Source organism: Mobula birostris, chromosome 22 (assembly GCF_030028105.1).
Source record: "Mobula birostris isolate sMobBir1 chromosome 22, sMobBir1.hap1, whole genome shotgun sequence".
Taxonomy (NCBI): Eukaryota; Metazoa; Chordata; class Chondrichthyes; order Myliobatiformes; family Myliobatidae; genus Mobula; species Mobula birostris.
This window is the reverse complement of record NC_092391.1, coordinates 62972515-62994521: the sequence shown is the minus strand read 5'-3', so window position 1 is coordinate 62994521 and position 22007 is coordinate 62972515. Positions and strand designations below refer to the sequence as shown.

At 40.9% G+C, this 22007-nt stretch overlaps 1 protein-coding gene across 4 annotated transcripts in view; it reads right to left on the bottom strand.

Moving 5' to 3' along the window:
• The window catches only part of pi4kab (phosphatidylinositol 4-kinase, catalytic, alpha b), a 347746-nt gene that overhangs the window by 264427 nt on the left and 61312 nt on the right, over positions 1-22007 (bottom strand). For all 4 annotated transcript variants that reach the window (XM_072240890.1, XM_072240891.1, XM_072240889.1 and 1 more), the window contains exons 6-9: positions 19983-20245; positions 18524-18590; positions 4973-5121; positions 357-422 (exon numbers count right to left, since the gene is read on the bottom strand). In XM_072240890.1, the coding sequence (XP_072096991.1) occupies positions 357-422; positions 4973-5121; positions 18524-18590; positions 19983-20245 (545 nt within the window). The remainder of the gene's footprint in view (positions 1-356; positions 423-4972; positions 5122-18523; positions 18591-19982; positions 20246-22007) is intronic.

Here is a 22007-nt window from a genome sequence, read left to right as displayed (position 1 = left end):
GTTTAAGGGTCTTGACTAAGGCCAGATTGTCCTTGTTTTCTAACTGGAGTACCTTGGCGATGACTGACCAGATCTCTGCATCACCTCTCCAAGTCTGGATTGAATCAGACTGCAGAAATGAAAAGATGGGGTGCAAACTGCTGAGCTCTCGGACACTCTTCTTCTTTTCTGCGTCTGCTTGTTAAGTGCTTGTGCTTTGTCTGCAGCAAGAGATACAACGCGGCCCCCAGATGAGAGAGAAGAAATTCCAAAAACTTCCTTTTGCTCACGGCTGCTCTAAATTAACAGTGCCTTTAACCTGAATAAAGAAAGCAGTATCTAATTTAACAATTCCAAAACAGAATAAAATCCTTTACCTCAATAACCTCAGTTAATGTTGCATCCAGTGCTTTTAAAACTGGCTCAGCCACAATGCGTTTAACCTAAGGAAAGAAACATAGAAGCATCTTTAGCTGCAAAATGAATGAAATAAAAAATAGAAATCTACAGCACATTACAGGCCCTTCAGCCCACAATGTTGTGCCGACCATGTAACCTATTCTATAAACTGCTTAGAATTTCCCTACTGCATCGTCCTCTATTTTTTTAAGCTCCAGGTACCCATCTAAGAGTCTCTTAAAAGACTTATTGTATCTGCCTCTATCACCTTTGCTGGCATTGCATTCCTCACACCGACCATTCTCTGTGTCACTTACCTCTGACATCCCCTCTGTACCTACTTTCAAGCACCTTAAACTATGCCCCCTCATGTTAGCCATTTCAGTCCCGGGAAAAAGCCACTGACTATCCACACCATCAATGCCTTTCATCATCTTATACACCTCTATCAAGTCACCTCTCATCCTCCATCACTCCAAGGAGAAAAGGCCAATTTCACTCAACACACACAAAAAATGCTGGTGAACACAGCAGGCCAGGCAGCATTTCACTCTACCTATTCTCATAAGTCATGCTCTCTAATCCAGGCTACATCCTTGTAAATCTCCTCTGCACCCTCTCTATAGTTTCCACATCCTTCCTGTAATGAGGTGACCAGAACTGAACACAGTAATCCAAGTGCAGTCTAACTAAGGTCTTACATAGCTGTAACATTACCTCACAGCTCTTGAACTCAGTCCTATGGTTGATGAAGGCCAACTCACCATAAGCCTTCTAAACAACACTGTTAACCTGCGCAGCAGCTTTGAGTGTCCCATGGACATGGACCCCAAGATCTTGCTGATCCTCCACACTGTCAAGAATCTTACCATTAAAATTATATTATATCTTCAAATTTGCCCTACCAAAATGAACTACTTCAAACTTAGCTGGGTTGAAGTCCATCTGCAACTTCTCAGCCCAGTTCTGCATTCTATAGATGTCCCGCTGCAACCTCTGACAACTCTCCAGACTATTCACAACATCCTCAATTTTTGTGTCATTAGCAAATTTACTAACCCACCCATCTACTTTCTCATCCAGGCCATTTATAAAAATCTCAAAGAGGAAGGGTCCCAGAACAGATCCCTGTGGAACACCACTGGTCACTATCCTCCATGCAGAATACAAACCATCTACAACTACCCTTTGCCTTCTGTGGGCAAGCCGATTCTAGATCTGCAAAGCAAGGTCTCCTTGGATCCCATGCCTCATTACTTTCAGAATGAGCCTTGCATGGGGAACATTCATCAAATGCCTTATTGGAATCCATATGCGTTACAACCACTGCTCTACCTTCATCAATGTGTTTTGTTACATCCTCAAAGAATTCAATCAGGTTCATAAGCCATGTCCTGCCCTTGACAAAGCCATGCTGACTACTCCTAATCAGATTATGCCTCTCCAAATACTCATAAATCCTGCCTCTCAGGATCTGCTCCAACAACTTGCTCACCATTGAAATAAGACTCACTGGTCTATAATTTCCTGGGCTATCTCTTCTCCCATTCTTGAACAAGGGAACAACATTTGCAACCCTCCAAACCTCCAGTACTTCTCCCATCCCTATTGATGATGCAAAGATCATCGCCAGAGACTCAGCAATCTCCTCCCTCATTCATTTCCCAATACCAGGTCAAGTACAGCCTCTCCTCTAATTGGCTTATCTACATATTGTGTCAGGAAACCTTCCTGAACACATCTAACAAATTCCACCTCTGAGGAGATGTCAGTCAATATTAGGAAAGTTAAAATCTCCCATCACAACATCCCTATTATTATTGCACCATTCCAGAATCTGCCTCCTTATCTGCCCATCAATGTCCCTGCTACTATTGGGGAGATGGGGTCTATAAAAAACACCCAGGAGAGTTATTGCCCCCTTCTTGTTTCTGACTTCCACCCACAATGATTCAATAGACAATCCCTCCATGACTTCCTCCTTCCCTGCAGCAGTGATACTATCCCTGATTAGCAGTGGCACTCCACCACCTCTGTTTCCTCATCCCTGTCCTTTTTGAAACATCTAAAGCCTGGCACTCAGCAGCCATTCCAGCCTCTGAGACATCAAAGTATCTGTAATGGCTACAACATCATAGTTCCACGTATTGATCTATGCTGTAAGTTCATCCGCCTTGTTAATGATATTCCTTGCATTAAAATATACACATCTCAGACCAATTGGCTGAGTGCTTCTTCACTCAATCATCTGCCTATCATTCCTCATGAACTCCCTACAAGATGTCTCTACTTGTGTGCCAAACACCCCATCCTCTGCCTTTTCACTTCGGTTCCCAACCCCCTGCAAATCTAGTTTAAATCTTCCTCATCTAGTTTAAACCCATGAACAGAATAGCACAGAATTCCAACCATCTTTGTCACCAGTGAGGAAAAGTATAATATTCCATGGGAGTGCACATTAGGTCACATGGAAACCTAGCCCAGTCCTGGAGATGGTGATAACAGTGCTGTGCAAAAGCCTTAGGTTTATATACATAGCTAGGGCACTAAAACTTTGGGACAGTACCGTATTTGTTTACGTGGAGCAAAGAGCAAGCTTGTAAATCTAGCGGGAGCAAATGGTGTTGGGAATGGAGAGGGTGGAATGCCACGGGAGGGGTGTGGGACAGAGGGTAGAAGAGTGCCAGAAATCGGGGGGGGGGGGGGATAGGGGTGGCGTGGGTGCAGACACACCCAGCCCTGAGACACCAGACAAGGTGATTTGATCCTAAACAATTGGATTATTGATCATTACAGAATGTCTCCCTGGTGCTTCCAGCTCCCTCCCCTCTCCCTGCATAGGGCATAGGGCTTAAGGCAAGAGTGGCAAGATTTAACTAGGAACTTGACTGGTAAATTTTTCACACAATGAGTGGTAAATATAGTACTGTGCAAAAATCCTAGGCACTCTAGCTATATATATGTGCCTAAGACTTCTGCACTGTGCTATATATTCTTCCCATGACCACGTGGATTTCCTCTGGGTCCTTCGGATTCCCTCCACATTCCAATGAAGTACTGATTAATAGGTACACAGAAACATAGAAAATAGGTGCAGGCGTAGGCCACTTGGCCCTTCAAGCCTGCACCGCCATTCAGTATGATCATGGCTGATCATCCAACTCAGAACCCTGTACCAGCCTTCCCTCCATACCCCCAATCCCTTTAGTCACAAGGGCCATATCTAACTCCCTCTTAAATATAGCCAATGAACTGGCCTCAACCGTTTCCTGTGGCAAAGAATTCCACAGATTCACCACTCTCTGTGTGAAGAAGTTTTTCCTCATCTCGGTCCTAAAAGGCTTCCCCCTTTATCCCTAAACTGTGACGCCTCGTTCTGGACTTCCCCAACATCGGGAACAATCTTCCTACATCTAGCCTGTCCAATCCCTTTAGGATTTTATACGTTTCAATAAGATCCCCCCTCAATCTTCTAAATTCCAGTGAGTATAAGCCTAGTCGATCCAGTCTTTCATCATATGAAAGTCCTGCCATCCCAGGAATCAATCTGGTGAACCTTCTTTGTACTCCCCCTATGGCAAGGATGTCTTTCCTCAGATTAGGGGACCAAAACTGCACACAATACTCTAGGTGTGGTCTCACCAAGGCCTTGAACAACGGCAGTAGAACCTCTCTGCTCCTGTACTCGAATCCTCTTGCTATGAATGCCAACATACCATTCACCTTTTTCACCGCCTGCTGTACCTGCATGCCCACTTTCAATGACTGCTGTACAATGACACCCAGGTCTCGTTGCACCTCCCCTTTTGCTAATCAGCCACCATTCAGATAATAATCTGTTTTCCTGTTCTTGCCACCAAAATGGATAACCTCACATTTATCCACATTAAATTGCATCTGCCATGAACTTGCCCACTCACCTAACCTATCCAAGTCACCCTGCATCCTCTTGGCATCCTCCTCACAGCTAACACTGCCGCCCAGCTTCGTGTCATCCGCAAACTTGGAGATGCTGCATTTAATTCCCTTGTCTAAATCATTAACATATATTGTAAACAACATTAGTAACATGGGTGTAATTGGGTCGCAAGGGCTCGTTGGGCCAGAAGGGACGTTACCGTGCTGTTCTCTAAATGAAAGAAATTAATTAAATAAACTGTGTAACAAATTAGTGTAGAGTTTACATGCCCAGAAAATGAGAGGGGATCTTATTGAAGCCTATTGAATGGTGACAGGCCTCAATAGAGTGGATGCGGAGAGAATGTTTCCTATGATGGGAGTGTCTAGAACCAGAGGACATAGCCTTAGAATAGAGGAATGTCCATTTAGAACAGTGACGAGGAGGAATTTCTTCAGCTAGAGGGTGGAGAATCTGTGGAATTCGTTGCCACAGGTGGCTGTTGGCACCACAGGCGTGGCAACACTTGTGGGCTGTCCCAGCACATTGCTTGTTGATTTGATTAAATGCAAATGATTCATTTCACTTTATCTTTTGATGTACATACGACAAATAAAATTAGTCTTTTTCTTTTTATAAATGACCATCCTGCAATGGAATAGAGCTTGGTCAAAACTGGACTGAGAACAAACATACCATTTGTAGGAGCTGTCGGAGGTTTTCAAGTGGAATGTGAAATTCTTTTGTACTATAGCCAGTGAACAAGGGGGAGACTGAGAAACTTGAACTAATGGTTGAAAAGTAATAGTGGGGATCCAAAGCACCACCATCTGGTAGGTACGAACCTAGAACAGAAACAGAAATGGCTTCCAATTATCCCAAACAGAAGTTAGCTTAATCACGTCCCTGCTAAATACAGTCATTGTCAAACACAACAGCACCACCCACGACATGCTCTCTTCTCTCTGTTGCCATCAGGTAGAAGGTACAAGAGCCTCGGGACTCGCACTACCGGCTTCAAGAACAGTTAATGCCCCTCAACCATCAGGCTCTTGAACAAAAGCAGGTAACTACGCTCACCTGCCCATCTACTGAGAAGTTCCTACAAACAATGGTCTCATTTTAAGGACTCTTTATCTCATGCTCATTAATTATTGCTATTTATTTATATTTACATTTGCACAGTTTGTTGTCTTCTGCACTCTGGTTGATCTTTCATTGATCCTGTTATAGTTATTATTCTATTGATTTCCTGAGTGTGCCCGCAGGAAAATGAATCTTAGGGTTGAATGTGGTGACATATATGTTCCGTATTTTGATAATAAAATTTACTTTGAACTTTGAAGAAAGAAAACACATTCACAAAAAAAGGCCTTACAACATCCCATTTGTATCCTGGTGAAGGGTCTCGACCAGAAGCATTGACTGTGTTTCCCTCTATAAATGCTGCCTGACCTGCTGATTTCATTTTGTGTATTGCTCTGGATCTGCAGAATCTCTTGTGCAGAATCACCTTACTTTGAAGGCTGCTATTATAACTTCCTTGTGTGCCTGCACTGAACTTCCTCTGCAGCTGTTATACTTTATTCTACATTTTTGTAAACGATGTCATAGCTCAGGGTGGTGATGGCCATAATGGGCACTCTCTACGAAATACTCCCAATGGTGTGCATCTCAAATAGCCTTTGACACCAAGTCCAGCTCCTGGCCTTCATGTGTGCCTTAGTTAATAAAATTGATAGAACCGCTTCTACTGACAGGGGAAGGGTAAAGACAGATTACTGGCTCCTTAAAACCAGTCACTTCGGGCTGATGGAGCTCGTCTGCTGTGGTTGGCAGCTCATCAAGGAGAAGGAAAACTCTGATTTTAAACCTCAGCTGCTTTGCAGCTATACCCACTCATGGGGAAGGTTTCAGGAGTAAACCCCGAGTGAAAAATCCAGAACTGGAGTCCCCAAGGCAGTCCAAAGTTGAGTTCAACAATAACTAGCAATTTCAGCCACACTGCTGGTGCCAAACTGTATTGGTTTTGCTGTTCCTTTGGAGAGGGGGGGCTTGCTACATGGGCAACAGCTTATTCTCCATATTGTACTGCCCTAGCTTGTGTATCTAGACAGCTAGGACACAACATCCATGGTTGACCCTGACTGACGGAGGCCTCACTCACTCACCTTGTACCATCTCAATGTACCTCTGAGCATGTGACAAAAATAAACCAATACCAATAAAACCAAGTTTTCTTCTCAATACACCAGCCCTGCCAACAATATACACATCACAATACATTTTTGTTAAGATCTGCGAATATGTGAAGAATAGGACACCGTCAATTTATCTATCAATAATATCATCACCACCATCATCATTATGTGCTGTGTCGTATGACGTTGGTGATCATGGTGACCATGATTCTTCTTTTTCTTCAGAAGGGCTCCTCTTTTGCCAAGATGAGGCCACTCTCAGGGAGAAGGAGCAATATCTTATATCCTGTTTGGGGTGACTCCAAACAGATACCCCCTCTTCCTCTTTCCCCTTTTCTGACCTTTTACTTATTCTCACCTCCTCCTTCCCTTTCTCCCATGCTCCACTCTCCTCTTCTAACAGATTATTTCCTTTCCAGCCCTTGACCTTTCCCACCCGCCTGACTTCACCTATCACCTTGCAGCTATCGTCTTTCCCATCCCCCACCTTTTTATTCTGGCATCTTCTCCCTTCCTTTTTAGTACTAAAGAAGAGTCTTGGCCCAAAACATTAAATAGATGCTGCCTGACCTGCTGAGTTCCTCCAACATTTTGTGTGTTTCTGCAGAAGCGGTTTGCCATTGCCTCCTTCTGGGCAGTGTCTTTACAAGACGGGTGAACCCAGCCATTACCAATACGCTTCAGAGATTACCTGCCCGGCGTACGTGGTCACATAACCAGGACTTGTGATATGCACCAGCTGCTCATACGACCATCCACCACCTGCTCCCATGGCTTTACGTGAGCCTAACTGGGGGAAAGCAGTTGCTACACCTTGCGCAAGGGTGACCTGCAGGCTAGTGGAGGGAAGGAGCAGCTTACACCTCCTTTGGTAGAGATGCATCTCTCCATCCGCCACCCTAATCAATAATATAGTCAACCGTAAGCTGAGGTAGCATGCGCAACTACATTTAGAGGCAGCAGTATAAATAATAACAAATAAAATCAACATATTCAGAAAACAAAGGCTATTTTATGAGCCAACACAACAGAAATTCTCACCAAAATTAGTGGCAGTATCATCCAATAAAAAGCAGGGAAATTTCACCAGGGAAAAAAATACAGTTGATATATATTTGTAAAATTTTCCCCTCATTTTCAGTACAAAAAATCTTCAAAACATGAAATAAAGACAAGAAATCGAAAGCAACACACACAAAATGCTGAAAGAACTCAGCAGGCCAGGCAGCATCCATGGAAATTAATAAACTGTCAACATTTTAGGCAGAGACCTGATGAAGGATCTCGGCCTAAAACTTTAACTGTTTACTCTTTTCCATAAACACAAAATAATCTGCAGATGCTGGGGTCAAAGCTACACTCACAACACGCTGGAGGAACTCAGCAGGTCAGGCAGCATCCGTGGAAAAGATCGGTCAATGTTTCGGGCCGGAACCCTTCGTCAGGACTGAAGGGGGAAGCGGCAGAGGCCCTGTGAAGAAGGTGGGGGGAGGGTGGGGAAGGAGAAGGCTAGTAGGTTCCAGGTGAAGAACCAGTAAGGGGAAAGATAAAGGGGTGGGGGAAGGGAGACAGGGAGGGGATAGGCAGGAAAGGTGAAGAAAGAATAGGGGAAAACACAATGGGTAGTAGAAGGAGGTGGAACCAAGAGGGAGGTGGTAGGCAACTGGGGGAGGGGGTAGAGTGACATAGGGATAGGGGAAGGGAGGGGGAGGGAATTACAGGAAGTTGGAGAATTCTATGTTCATACCAAGGGGCTGGAGACTACCTAGGCAGTATATGAGGTGTTGCTCCTCCAACCTGAGTTTAGCCTCATCATGGCAGTAGAAGAGGCCACGTATGGACATACCTGAATGGGAGTGGGAAGCAGAGTTGAAGTGGGTGGCTACTAGGAGATCCTGTCTGTTTTGGCGGACGGAGTGGAGGTGCTCGACGAAGCGGTTCCCCCAATCTGCGTCGGGTTTCACCGATGTAGAGGAGGCCGCACCAGGAGCACCGGATGCAATAGGTGACCCCAACAGACTCACAAGTGAAGTATTACCTCACTTGGAAGTACTGCTTGGTGCCCTGAATGGTGGCAAGAGAGGGGGTGTAGGGACAGGTGTAGCACTTGCGCTTACAGGGATAAGTGCCAGGTGGGAGATCCGTGGGGAGGGACGTGTAGACCAGGGAGTCGCAGAGGGACCGATCCCTGCGGAAGGCGGAGAGGGGTGGAGAGGGAAAGATGTGCTTAGTGGTGGAGTCCTGTTGAAGGTGGCGGAAGTTGCAGGGGATAATGTGTTGGATCCGGAGGCTGGTGGGGTGGTAGGTGGACGAGGGGAACTCTGTCCCTGTTGTGGTGGCGGGAGGATGGGGTGAGAGCCGAAGTGCGGGAAATGGAGGAGATGCGGGTGAGGGCATCATTGATGACAGCAGAAGGGAAACCACGATCCTTAAAGAAAGAGGATATTTGAGATGTCCTGGAACGGAAAACCTCATCCTCGGAGCAGATGCGGCGGAGATGAAATTGACGAGCTCAGCATGGGTGCAGGAAGCACCTATGGTGCTGCTTCCTGCACCCATGCTGAGCTCGTCAATTTCATCGACTTTACTTCAAACTTCCACCCAGCCCTCAAATTCACTTGGTCTATCACGGACACTTCTCTCCCCTTTCTCGATCTCTCGGTCCCAATCTCTGGAGACAGACTGTCCATTGACATCTTCTACAAGCCCACTGACTATCATAACTACCTTGACTATACCTCTTCCCACCCCACCACATGCAAAAATGACATTCCCTATTCCCAGTTCCTCCGTCTCCACTGCATCTGCTCTGAGGATGAGGTTTTCTGTTCCAGGACATCTCAAATGTCCTCTTTCTTTAAGGATCGTGGTTTCCCTTCTGCTGTCATCAATGATGCCCTCACCTGCATCTCCTCCATTCCCCGCACTTCGGCTCTCACCCCATCCTCCCGCCACCACAACAGGGACAGAGTTCTCCTTGTCCTCACCTACCACCCCACTAGCCTCCGGATCCAACACATTATCTTCTGCAACTTCCGCCACTTTCAACAGGACCCCACCACTAAGCACATCTTTCCCTCTCCACCCCTCTCTGCCTTCCGCAGGGATCGGTGCCTCCGCGACTCCCTGGTCCACACGTCCCTCCCCACGGATCTCCCACCTGGCACTTATCCCTGTAAGCGCAAGTGCTACACCTGTCCCTACACCTCCCCTCTTGCCACCATTCAGGGCCCCAAACAGTACTTCCAAGTGAGGCAACACTTCACTTGTGAGTCTGTTGGGGTCATCTATTGCATCCGGTGCTCCTGGTGCGGCCTCCTCTACATCGGTGAAACCCGACGCAGACTGGGTGACCGCTTCGTCGAGCACCTCCGCTCTGTCCGCCAAAACAGACAGGATCTCCCAGTAGCCACCCACTTCAATTCTGCTTCCCACTCCCATTCAGATATGTCCATACGTGGCCTCCTCTACTGCCATGATGAGGCTAAACTCAGGTTGGAGGAGCAACACCTCATATACCGCCTAGGTAGTCTCCAGCCCCTTGGTATGAACATAGAATTCTCCAACTTCCAGTAATTCTCTCCCCCTCCCTTCCCCTATCCCTATGTCACTCTACCCCCTCCCCCAGCTGCCTACCACCTCCCTCTTGGTTCCGCCTCCTTCTACTACCCATTGTGTTTTCCCCTATTCTTTCTTCACCTTTCCTGCCTATCCCCTCCCTGTCTCCCTTCCCCCACCCCTTTATCTTTCCCCTTACTGGTTCTTCACCTGGAACCTACTAGCCTTCTCCTTCCCCACCCTCCCCCCAACTTCTTTATAGGGCCTCTGCCGCTTCCCCCTTCAGTCCTGACGAAGGGTTCTGGCCTGAAACGTTGACCGATCTTTTCCATGGATGCTGCCCGACTTGCTGAGTTCCTTCAGCATGTTGTGAGTGTTGCTCTTTTCCATAGAGTCCTGTTGAAGGGTCTCGGCCCAAAACGTTGACTGTTTTCTCTTTTCCATCGAGTCCTGATGAAGGGTCTCAGGCAGAGATGTCGACTGTTTACTCTTTTCCATGGAGTCCTGATGAAGGGTCTCAGGCAGAGATGTCGACTATTTTCTCTTTTCCATAGAGTCCTGTTGAAATGTCTCGGCCCAAAACATTGACTGTTTTCTCTTTTCCATAGAGTCCTGATGAAGGGTCTTGGCCCAAAACGTTTTTCTATAGATGTTGCCTGGTCTGCTGAGCTCCTCGAGCATTTTGTGTGTGTGTTGCTATTGAATCTTCTCTGGGCTGTTTATACTCGGATGGAAATAATTCCAAACCCTCAAGTATTTTCCTATAGCCATAGTTTCATAGTTCTGGCATTATCTAGTTAACTCTACATTAATAGATCCACTCAGAATACCTGTGTCATTAACATATTTCATGAAAATGAAACCAGCATTTACTGAGCTAATGAATCAAATATCCAACATTTCTAACATTCTTCCTGTCCACTAACTCGTTCTGTCTTGTACCACTCTCTGAATTTTACTATTGTGTAATTTCTATATCAAACTTCTGACAACTTCTTTCTATTTACAGTAAATTGCTCACTTCCTTTGGTCTTCCCTGTTTGCTTTTAATATTTATTGCCCTTGAAAAGTACTGCAATTTAACCTCGGATTTTATTGATTAATCACACTCAGTACTATACAACCTCTTTTTAAAAAAGACATACACATTATCGTTCATTTTAAATACCAAATAAGATATTAAAGTTAGAAATTAGTGAAAATCTGAAATAAAAACTGAAAGACATCCTTCTGTGGCAATGAATTCCACATATTCAAAGTTCAAAGTACATGTATGTCTCCATATACAACCCAGAGATTCATTTTCCTACAGGCATACTCAGCAAATCTATAGAATAGTGACATAACTGGCTCAATGAAAGATCAACCAGAGTGCGAAAGACAAACTGTGCAAATGTAAATATGAGTCAATAGCAATAAGTAACAAGAACATGAAATAACAAGATAAAACGTCTTTAAAGTGAGATCATTGGCTGTGGGAACATCTCAATGGATGGTCAAGTCAGTGTAGTTATCCCCTTTTGTTCAAGAGCCTGAGGGCTGAGGGGTAGTAACTGTTTTTGAACTTGGTTGTGTGAATCCTGAGGCTCTTGTACCTTCTCCATGATGGCAAAAGCGAGAAACGAGCATGGCCTGAGTAGTGGGGATCTCTGATGATGGATGCTGCTTTCTTATGGCAACACTTCATGTAGATGTAGCTCAGTGGTGGTGGGGTGGGGGGGTTACCCTTGATGTACTGGGCTGATTCCACTACCTTTTGTAGGATTTCCCATTTTAGGGCATTGGCCATGATGCAGCCATTCAATACACTCTCCACTACACATCTCTAGAAGTTTGTCAAAGTTTTAGATGTCGTTCCGAATCTCCACAGACTCCTAAGGAAGTAGAGGTGCTGCCATTCTTTCTTCACAATTGCACTTATGTGCTGGGTCCTCTGGATTCACAGTCCAGGCCCAGAGGGCATAACCTCAGAATAAAAAGATACTCCTTTAGAAAAGAGATGATGAAGATTTCTTTTCATTTTAAAATATTTTTTATTAATTATTATTAAAAATCAACAACAAAGAAAAATACATCAACATAATCAAGACATCATATCAATATGTATAATAAGAGTTAAACTATTAACCAAGCTAAACAGTATATCAATAATAACAAGAAAAAAAAACAAAATGTTGAATCTATTTCTTTTGGAAAAAATAAAGAAGGAAAAAAAAACCCCTACTAACTAAAACAAAAAAAAACCTTAAAAACAAAAAAAACGGGATAAAAAAAAAATTTGGAGCACAAACCCGGAGCTATACGCCATACAAGCTTCCATAAAAAAAAGACATCAATCCGCCAACCAAATCCATTTACCCAAGAATCAGAAGAGGACCATCTTAATTAACTCAAATCAAATGATAGTAACAGGCAAAAGAGCCCCAACTTTACTTGAAGTCAAATCTAGGATCAAAAGTTCGACTTCTGATTTTTTCCAAACTAAGACATAACATCACCTGAGATGATGTATCAAAGTGGGAGCAGAAGCATCTTTCCATTTTAATAAAATAGCCCTTCTAGCCAATAATGTGACAAATGCAATTACATGTTGATCTAATATAGAAATACCGTGAATATATTGAGGAACTATACCAAACAAAACTGTCAATTTATTAGGTTGTAAATTGATTTTTAAAGCTTTAGAAATTGTAGAAAAAATAGATTTCCAGAACTGTTTCAATACAGAACACGACCAAAACATGTGTTAATGTAGCTATCTCAGTTTTACATCTATCACACTGACTATTAACATTAGAGAATATTTTAGACAGTCTCTCCTTTGTCAAATAATAACGAAGGTCAGTTTTAAATTGAATTAGAGAATGACTGGCACAAATCGAAGAAGAGTTAACTAACCTCAAAATTCGCAACCAATCCTCTGTTATCAAGGTCATGTTAAGCTCTCTTTCCCAATCTTGCTTAACCTTAAGTAAAGGATAGTTATCCTGTTGTAATAGTAAATTATAAATTTTCCCAGTGAAACCTTTCACTAAAGGGTTCATTTTCAAAATAATGTCTAACTGGTCAGAATCTTGTATATATGGAAAATTACTTAAATATTCTTGTAAGAAATGTCTGACCTGAAGATATTGCAAAAAATGTGAATATGAGAGAGAATATTTAGTTACTAATTTCTCAAAGGACATCAATCGGCCTTCTTGAAACAAATCCATAAAGGAAAAATTTCCTTTATTCCTCCAAAGAGAAAAGGTAGGATCACTAAGTGAAGGTTTAAATAAATAGTTTTGATAAATTAAACTAAAAAGGTTAAACTTTTTAAGATTAAAAAACTTATGAAACTGGTACCAGATTCGTAATGACTGCTTAATCATAGGATTTATATTTAGAATAGAAATTTTGGCTAATTGTACAGGTAAAGGAGCTCCTAATAACGAAGTTAAAGAAAATTGTTTCACAATTTTCAATTCCAGATCAACCTATGGTGGTTGTTCCTTTTTATCGGTCCAATATAACCAAGAACACGCATAACGTATATTAACCGCCCAATATACATTCTTAAATTAGGCAAAGTAAGACCTCCATCCTTTTTTAATTTTTGTAAATGACATTTTCCAATTCTTGGTCTTTTATTATTCCAAACAAAAGATGAAATAATAGTCAACCTAATCAAAAAATTTCTTAGTTAGAAAAACAGGAATATTTTGAAATACATATAAAAATGTTGGTAAAATCATCATTTTAACTGCATGAATTTGACCGGCTAACGAAAGTGTCAGTGGATTCCACCTAGAAAATAATTGCTTCATAAAATCCACTAAGGGAACTAAATTAGCTCTATAAAGGTCTCCATAATTTTTAGTGATGATAATTCCTAAATATTTAAAAGAATCTGTAACTTTAAAAGGAATGTCATCATATATAGAAGCAGCATCATTTAAAGGAAATAATTCACTTTTATGCAGGTTTAATTTATATCCTGAAAACATTCCAAATTCATTTAATAACTTCAATAAACTAGGAATAGATTCTTCAGGATTCGAAACATAAACCAAGAGATCATCCACATAAAGGGAAATCTTATGAATAGTCCCATTTATGGAAATTCCTTGAATATCTTTAGCTTCACGAAGTGCAATAGCCAAAGGTTCCAACATCAAATTAAACAACAAAGGGCTTAACGGACATCCTTGTCTTGTACCCCGCGAAAGTCAAAAAAGGGGGATCTGCAGTTATTAGTAATAACAGTGGCAATAAGACTTTTATATATCATTCTAATCCATTCATTAAAATTAGTACCAAAGCTAAATTTCTCTAAAATGTTAAATAGATACTTCCATTCAACTCTATCAAATGCCTTTTCAGCAGCTAGAGAAACAACACATTGGGGAGTCTTCGAGAGGGATGAGTATATAACATTTAACAGTCTCCGAGTGTTAGAAAAGGAATGACAGCCTTTTATAAAACCTGTTTGATCCTGAGAAATAATTTTAGCCAGTATATTCTCCAACCGATTAGCCATTATTTTTGAAAGAATTTTAGCATCCACATTTAATCATGAAATAGGCCTATATAAAGCACAATCAGTAGGGTCTTTATCTTTCTTAAGAATTAAAGAAATAGAAGCTTCATAAAATGTGGAAGGTAACTCTCCTAACAGAAAAGAATCTTTAAGCATTTCCAACATATAAGGAGTAAGTAAATCTTCAAATTTTTTATAAAATCCTACAGAAAAACCATCCAGTCCAGGAGCTTTACCAGATGCATTGAAAAAACAGCTTTCTGAATTTCTCTTTCAGTAAAAGGAGTATCAAGAATTTGCTGATCTTCAACAGATATTCTAGGAAAATCAATCTTTTGTAAAAAGGCATACATATTAGAAGGGTCAGCTGGAAACAGACTTATAGAGTTCACTGTAATAGTCTTAAAAATTTTATTAATATCTTCATAATTATAAGCTAAACTACCATCTCTCTTACGAATTTTTAAAATTTGTCTTTTAGCTCTAACTGCCTTAAGTTGAGATGCTAATAGCTTGTTACTTTTACCTCCAAACACATAAAATTGACTTTTTAATTTAAGCAAATTTCTTTCAACAGTATAAGTTAATAGTAAATTATATTGTGATTGAATTTCAACCCTTTGTTTAAATAAATTAACATTAGGAAAAACTGCATAAGTGTTATCCAGGTCTTTAATTTGTTTTGAAATTCTATCTAACTCTATTTTTGTCTGTTTCTTGAGCCTAGCCAAATAGGAGATTATCTGACCTAGCAAAAATGCTTTAAGTGTATCCCATATAATCAATCTTGACACATCTCCCGTATTATTAAAAAGAAAGAAATCTTTTATCTGACTCTCTATAAATTTGACAAAGTCCGAACTTTGTAATAAATTTTCTGGAAAACGCCAAGGCAAGTTTGCATTACTAACATCATTTAATTCAAAAGTTAAGCTTAAAGGTGCATGATCCAAAACAGCAATAGCATCATATTCACATTTCTGGACTTTGGATAAAAATCAGAAATCAGCTATAAAATAATCAATTCTCAAATATTTTTTATGGACATGTGAATAAAAAGAATAATCTCTATCATTAGGATGTAAATTTCTCCAGGTTTCTATCAAACCATAATCAATTAAAAAGGAATTAATAAGTGTTGCTGACCAACTCAGAAGCTGCTGATTGGTTGAACTCTTGTCAATCAAAGGATTTAAACAACAGTTGAAGTCACCTCTCATCAGCAGCATATATTTATTTAAGTCTGGTAATAAACCAAATACATTTTTTAAAAAAAAGAAGGATCATCTACATTAGGTCCATATGGATTAACCAGGACAATTTTTCTATTACAAATTGTTCCTTTAATAATTAAAAATCTACCATTATTACCTAAGACGATGTCTTCTTGAATAAATAAAGTATTAGATTTAATAAAAATAGATACTCCCTTCGTTTTATTTAGACAAGTAGCATGATATTGAAGGCCCTTCCACGTTTTGAAAAATCTATTTTGATTGCCCGTTCTGATATGCGTTTCTTGAACAAAAATTATATCGAGTTGGAATCGATTAATAATCTTAAAAGTCTTCCTTCGCTTAATAGGGTGATTCCAGCCACGTACATTCCAACTAATAACGTTTATCTGTTTAAGAACCATTGAATATTGTTTTTAAACATGAAAATACACACATACCATCGCGGGCTAATCAAAGATGGCGGTGATGAGTATAACCAAATAGAAAACGCGCATGCTCTGGAGCTCCATAATGGGGGAAAATACAGGATATGTGTAAAAAAACTGAAAAATGAAATCCCACAATAAACCCCAAAATGCAAAAATACCCCCAAACCTGCCACCATCCCCAAAGATAGAAATCCAGCAAAGGAGAAAAAAATCCAGAACCCATCCCCAGGAAGAGAAGTAAAAAAGGCAGAACTCCGCGTGCCGCTCAATTTAAATAGTGATTTATACTTTAAAAGTTTTTACTCTCAACTCCTCCCCTCCCCCTTACAAAGAAAATACATAACCTTAAGATAAGAAAGCCCAACAGAGAAGAAAAAAATGTTCATACTTAATCATTGAAAATAAAATAGGGAATGCAAAAACAGTCTCCAAAGACGTCAAAGCAATACTATTAAGCCTAAACAATATAATCTCTAACAAGAGAAAAACAGCGCCATTATTCTTTAGCTTACTACCTTATTTAACAAACGAACTAAAGCTAATATCTATTACAAAACACTCCATAATATAAGAAAAAGTCTATATAAACTATAAGCAAACTATCACTTAATTAATAAAGAAAAAGGAAGATAGAAACAGATAACCAAATCAGTTAACAATCTGTCCACAGTATTAATTCACTCCGTATACTAAACAGACTTCAAAAAAAGTCATTCTTTAGTCAAACCAAGAAGTTCACCTCTTCTTTAAATAATCCATCGATCAAAGGATATCTTCAGCATACAGAAATCTTCAAAGCCTGTTTTCTTTCAGAAAATTATTCAGTAACTCTAATATCCTTCATACATCAGCCGATTCCACAATAGAACTGACACAGTCCGATGCCGCTTGGGGATCCAAGAAGACACGAGGTGTAGAATCTCTAAGAAATAATTTTAATCTAGCAGGATATCTGAGCAATGGGAAAAGCCCTTTTGCATGCGTTATCTTCATAGCAGGTATAAATTTGATCCGCTGTTCCATGACTTCCCGTGGATAATCTTCGTAAAAATGGATCTCGGAACCATTAAATTTAAAAACTTGCTGTTTCCTTGCACATTTTATGATTTGGTCTTTAACTTTAAAGTGAAGAAAATTGACCAAAATTAGCCGAGCTTTATCTGAAGAAGTGAAAATTCTGTGAGCTCTTTCAATATCGGGAGGCTGAAATAGAACATCCGGAAACAGAGATTGAAACAAATTGGCAAAATGGTCCAATAAATTCCCACTCTCAGAGCCTTCCTTCAGTCCAACAATTCGGATATTATTTCGACGAGATTTCGCCTCTAAATCAACAATTTTGCGTTGAGCCTGTTCCAAGCGGGTTGAAATATCCACAATCTGATGTCTCGATTCTTTAAACGCAGTATTTAAGGAAACAATATTTTCCTCAATAGTTTGTAAACTGTGTCGGAACAACTTCAACTCAGAAGGGTTATTGTCTATTTTGTTGTCGAGACCCATCAATGCACGTTCCAAACGCTCAGCCCAGAGCATACCTTCTGATTTTTCTTTCGAAGTTTTTCCCTTTCCATCGCGGTGTTCAAAAAGATGCTTTCCACTTCTTAAAGGATAGACATAATGACAACTATTTCCCTCCAAGATCCAAGAAATAAAAGTTAAACAATTCAAGGTTTAGACTGGGGAAAAGGAGGAATTAAAGGCAGCCACAAAATTTATGTATTACTCTATTGGGCTGCAGGTGGAAGTCCCCAGATTTTTTTTATCGCAGGGCTTTCCAACCTTTTTTATGCCACAGATACCTACCATTAACCAAGGGGTCCACGGACCGCAGGTTGGGAACCCCTGCTTTAGCCAAAGGCTGGTAAATATGTGGAATTCATTGCAACAGATGGCAAGTCATCGGATACATGTAAAGCAGAAGGTGACAAATTATTGACTGGTAAGAATGGGGTTGAGAGGGATAATAATCAGCTGTGATGGAATGACAGAGCAGACTCGATGGGCCAAATGGTCTAATACTGCTCCTTGTCTTATGATCTTAAAGAAACACTAGAAACACTCAACGTGTCAATCAGCATGGGAAGAAAGAGAAACAGAGTTGATGTTACAATCACAAAATGCTGCAGGAACGCATCAGGTAAGGAAGCAATAATGGAGAAGAATAAACAGTCGACGTTTCAAGCCAAGACCCTTCATCAGGAGTTAATGCATTATGTTTCTCTTTCCACAGATGCTGTGTGGTCATGAAGGTTACAGCTTAAGGAGAAGAGAGCCATTTTTGCAGCATTAAGTCTTACCTTCAAAATACTGCATATTGTTCCCTCCAGGTGAGCAAGGAACAGCAGTTGAGCGTTCTGGACTCCCCTGCAGGGTTAACAAAAGCATGATGAGGGCAGATAGAAACTATCAAATACAATAGTGGATTGAAGAGATGATGCTGACATCGTGAGTAACAACAGTAGACTCACCACACATTAAATTCTGGGCAATGAGGTTAATAGATTTTAGACGATAGCACATTACATCACAGTACAGGTGCTGTGTCAACCTCTTAACCTACTCCAAAATCAGTATCACACTTCCCTCCAACATAACGGTCTATTTATCTACCATCCATGTGCCCATTAAATGTCTTATACCTCCCGAATGTATCCGCCTCCACCATCATCCCCGGCAGCGTGTACAACACACCCACCATCCTCTGTGTAAAAAAGCATAGCTCTGACGCTCTCGCCTACACTTTCCTCTAATTACCTTAAAATGTTGCCCCCCCCCTTGCACTTGCCACTTCCGCCTGAGGAAAACATCTCTTGCTGTCCACTCAGTCTATTCCAATCAGAATTATAAAATACATTACAACAAAATCAACAGCTTATTAGAGGTAAAGAACTCTATCCTCAAAAGTAATCCAAGTTTAAGTATTTTTAATTACTTTCAAAATAACAAAACTTCTCTTGAAAAAGACATTAAAAGACTTTCTCAAGTCTTCCCCTTTTAGAAAATATGTCTTTCTTTAGGAACATTAAATATAATGTCACTTGGAAAGAGGTTATATTTTTGTGCAAATCTCAAAATATTTCCGAAACTTCTTTAAATTTGCACTTTTGCCCACTCAACTTTAGTTATGATCAGAGTAAAAATTGCCATGTAAGAATGATCTTGGGAATAAAGAGGTTAATGTATGAGGAGCATTTGATGGCTCTGAGCCTGTACTCACGGGAGTTTAGAAAAATGAGGCGGGGTGGTGGGGGATCTCATTGAAACCCATCAAATATTGAAAGGCCTCTATAAGTGGACATACTATTCTAAGAAAAATTTTACCCGTAACAACAACTAAATTTATAATAAATTTAACCTGGGAGATATTGGTCACACTGTTGGTCTTCTATCGCAAACTATCACATGACTGGCAGACAGTCAAAAGGAAGCTGGGTAGGATTGAATGAGAATTAGTGAAGGAACGTTGCCTCAGATCATCCATCTCACTCAGAGCTTTGAGTGATTGTGCCCAAAGTTTGGGAAAGTTTTGACAGAAGGGACTCATCTGTGTAACTGTAATGACTAAGTATTCTTGAAATCCATCTCACCCAGAGCACTTGATGGCTCTGTGCCGATACTCTCTGGAGTTTAGAAGAATAGGGAGGGGCAGGATATCTCACTGAAACCTACTGAAAATGTAAAGGCTTAGATAGAGTGGACATGCCATTCTACAAAAGAATACCCATAACAACAAGCAAACTTTATAATAAATGCAACCTGGGAGACATTGGTCACACTGCTGGTCTTTTGCCGCAAGCTATCACATGACTGGCAGACAGTCAAAAGGGAGCTGGGTAGGATCGATCGAAAGTCATTGAAGGAACGCCTCCTCAGTCCGTCCATCTCACTCGGAGCCTTGAGTGATTGTGCCGTTATTTTGGGAAACAGTTTTGACAGAAGGGATTCGTCCATGTAACTGTAACGACCAAATGCCCTTGCCATTCCAATCAAACATGGCACCGTGCATCCGCACATGTTTTCTGAAAAAGGTAAAAATCATTAGTGTTACCAAGCCTATCACAAGAATAGTCTTGTAATTCAGGGTTCAAAAAACAGTGGGGATAATTAACAAAATTCTGTCATATTATTTCTAACACAGAAAAGAACTGTCAGGTTTGAAATAAACCTGGAACATGATGGCTTTCAACCAATGATTAGAAATGAGAAGTAATTTGATACAAGATGCATACTTTTGATTTTGCGTTGAAATATTTGTATATTAATGGTGGGGAGAAGCAAATGACAGGCCTTAAGATCAAAACATAAGTCAAGTTTATTGTCATTTAACTACATACACTTATACTGTCAAACAAGACAATAATCCTCGGGACCAGGGTGCAAAGCACATAACACACAATAACTAATGAAAGTAAGGATAAAATCTACAGACGGATTATACATAAATAGGAGCTTGGCCAGGTGGACTGGAGGAGGTTACTGATGGGGATGATGGCAGAGCAGAGATGGCTGAAGTTTCTGGGAATACTCCACAAGGCGCAGGTAGATATGTCCCGCAGAGGAAGAAGTTCTCAAGGGGTAGGCAACCATGGCTGACAGGAGAAGTTAAGGACAGCATAAAAGTAGAAAGAGTATATAAGGCAGCAAAAGTGAGTGGGAAGTTGATTGATTGGGAAGCTTTTAAAAAGCCTACAAAATGCAACTAAGAAAGCTATAAGAAGGGAAAAGATTAAATATGATGGTAGACTAGCCAATAACATAAAGCAAGATACCAAAAGATTTTTCAGTTATATAAAGAGTAAAAGGGAGGCTAGAGTTGACATTAGACCCCTGGAAAATGATGCTTGTGAGGTAGTAATGGCGGACAAAGAAATGGCAGATGAACTTAATGGGTACTTTGCATCTACCTTCACTGTGGAAGATACTAGCAGTGTGTCAGAGATCCATGAGTGTCAGGGAGCAGGAGTGAGTGCCATTGCAATTACAAAGGAAAAAGTGCTAGGCAAACTCAAAGGTCTTAAGGTGGACAAGTCACCTGGACCAGATGGACAACATCCCAGATTCCTGAGGGAGGCTGGTGAAGAGATAACGGATGTATTGGTCATGATCTTTCAGGATCACTTGATTCTGGCATGGTATTGGAAGACTGGAAGATTGCAAAGATCACTCCACATTTTAAGAAGGGAGGAAGGCAAAAGAAAAGAAATTATAGGCCAAGTAGCCTAACCTCAGTGGTTGGGAAAATGTTAGAGTCTATTATTAAGGATGAGGCTTTGGGGTACATGGAGACTAATGACAAAATAAGTCAAAGTCAGCATAGTTTCTGTAAAGGGAAATATTGCCTGGCAAATGTGTTGAAGTTCTTCGAGGAAGTAACATGCGGGGTGGACAAAGGAGAGGCAGTGGATGTCATTTACTTGGATTTGCAGAAGACATTTGATAAGGTGCCACACATGAGGCTGCTCAACAAGATAAATTCCTATGGCGTTACAAGAAATACACTGGCATGTATAGAGGAATAGCTGACAGACAGGAGGCAGCGAGTGGGAATAAAAGGAGCCTTTTCTGTTTGGCTACCAGTGACTAGTGGTGTTCCTTAGGAGTCAGTATTGGGACCACTAAATTTCACATTGTTTGTTGATGATTTGGATAATGGAATTGATGGTTTTGTGGAAAAATTTGCGGATGATACGAAGATAGTGGAGGGGTAGATAGTGCTGAGGAAGCAATGCTATTGCACCAGGACTTAGACAAATTTGTAGAATGGGCAAAAAAAGTGGCAGG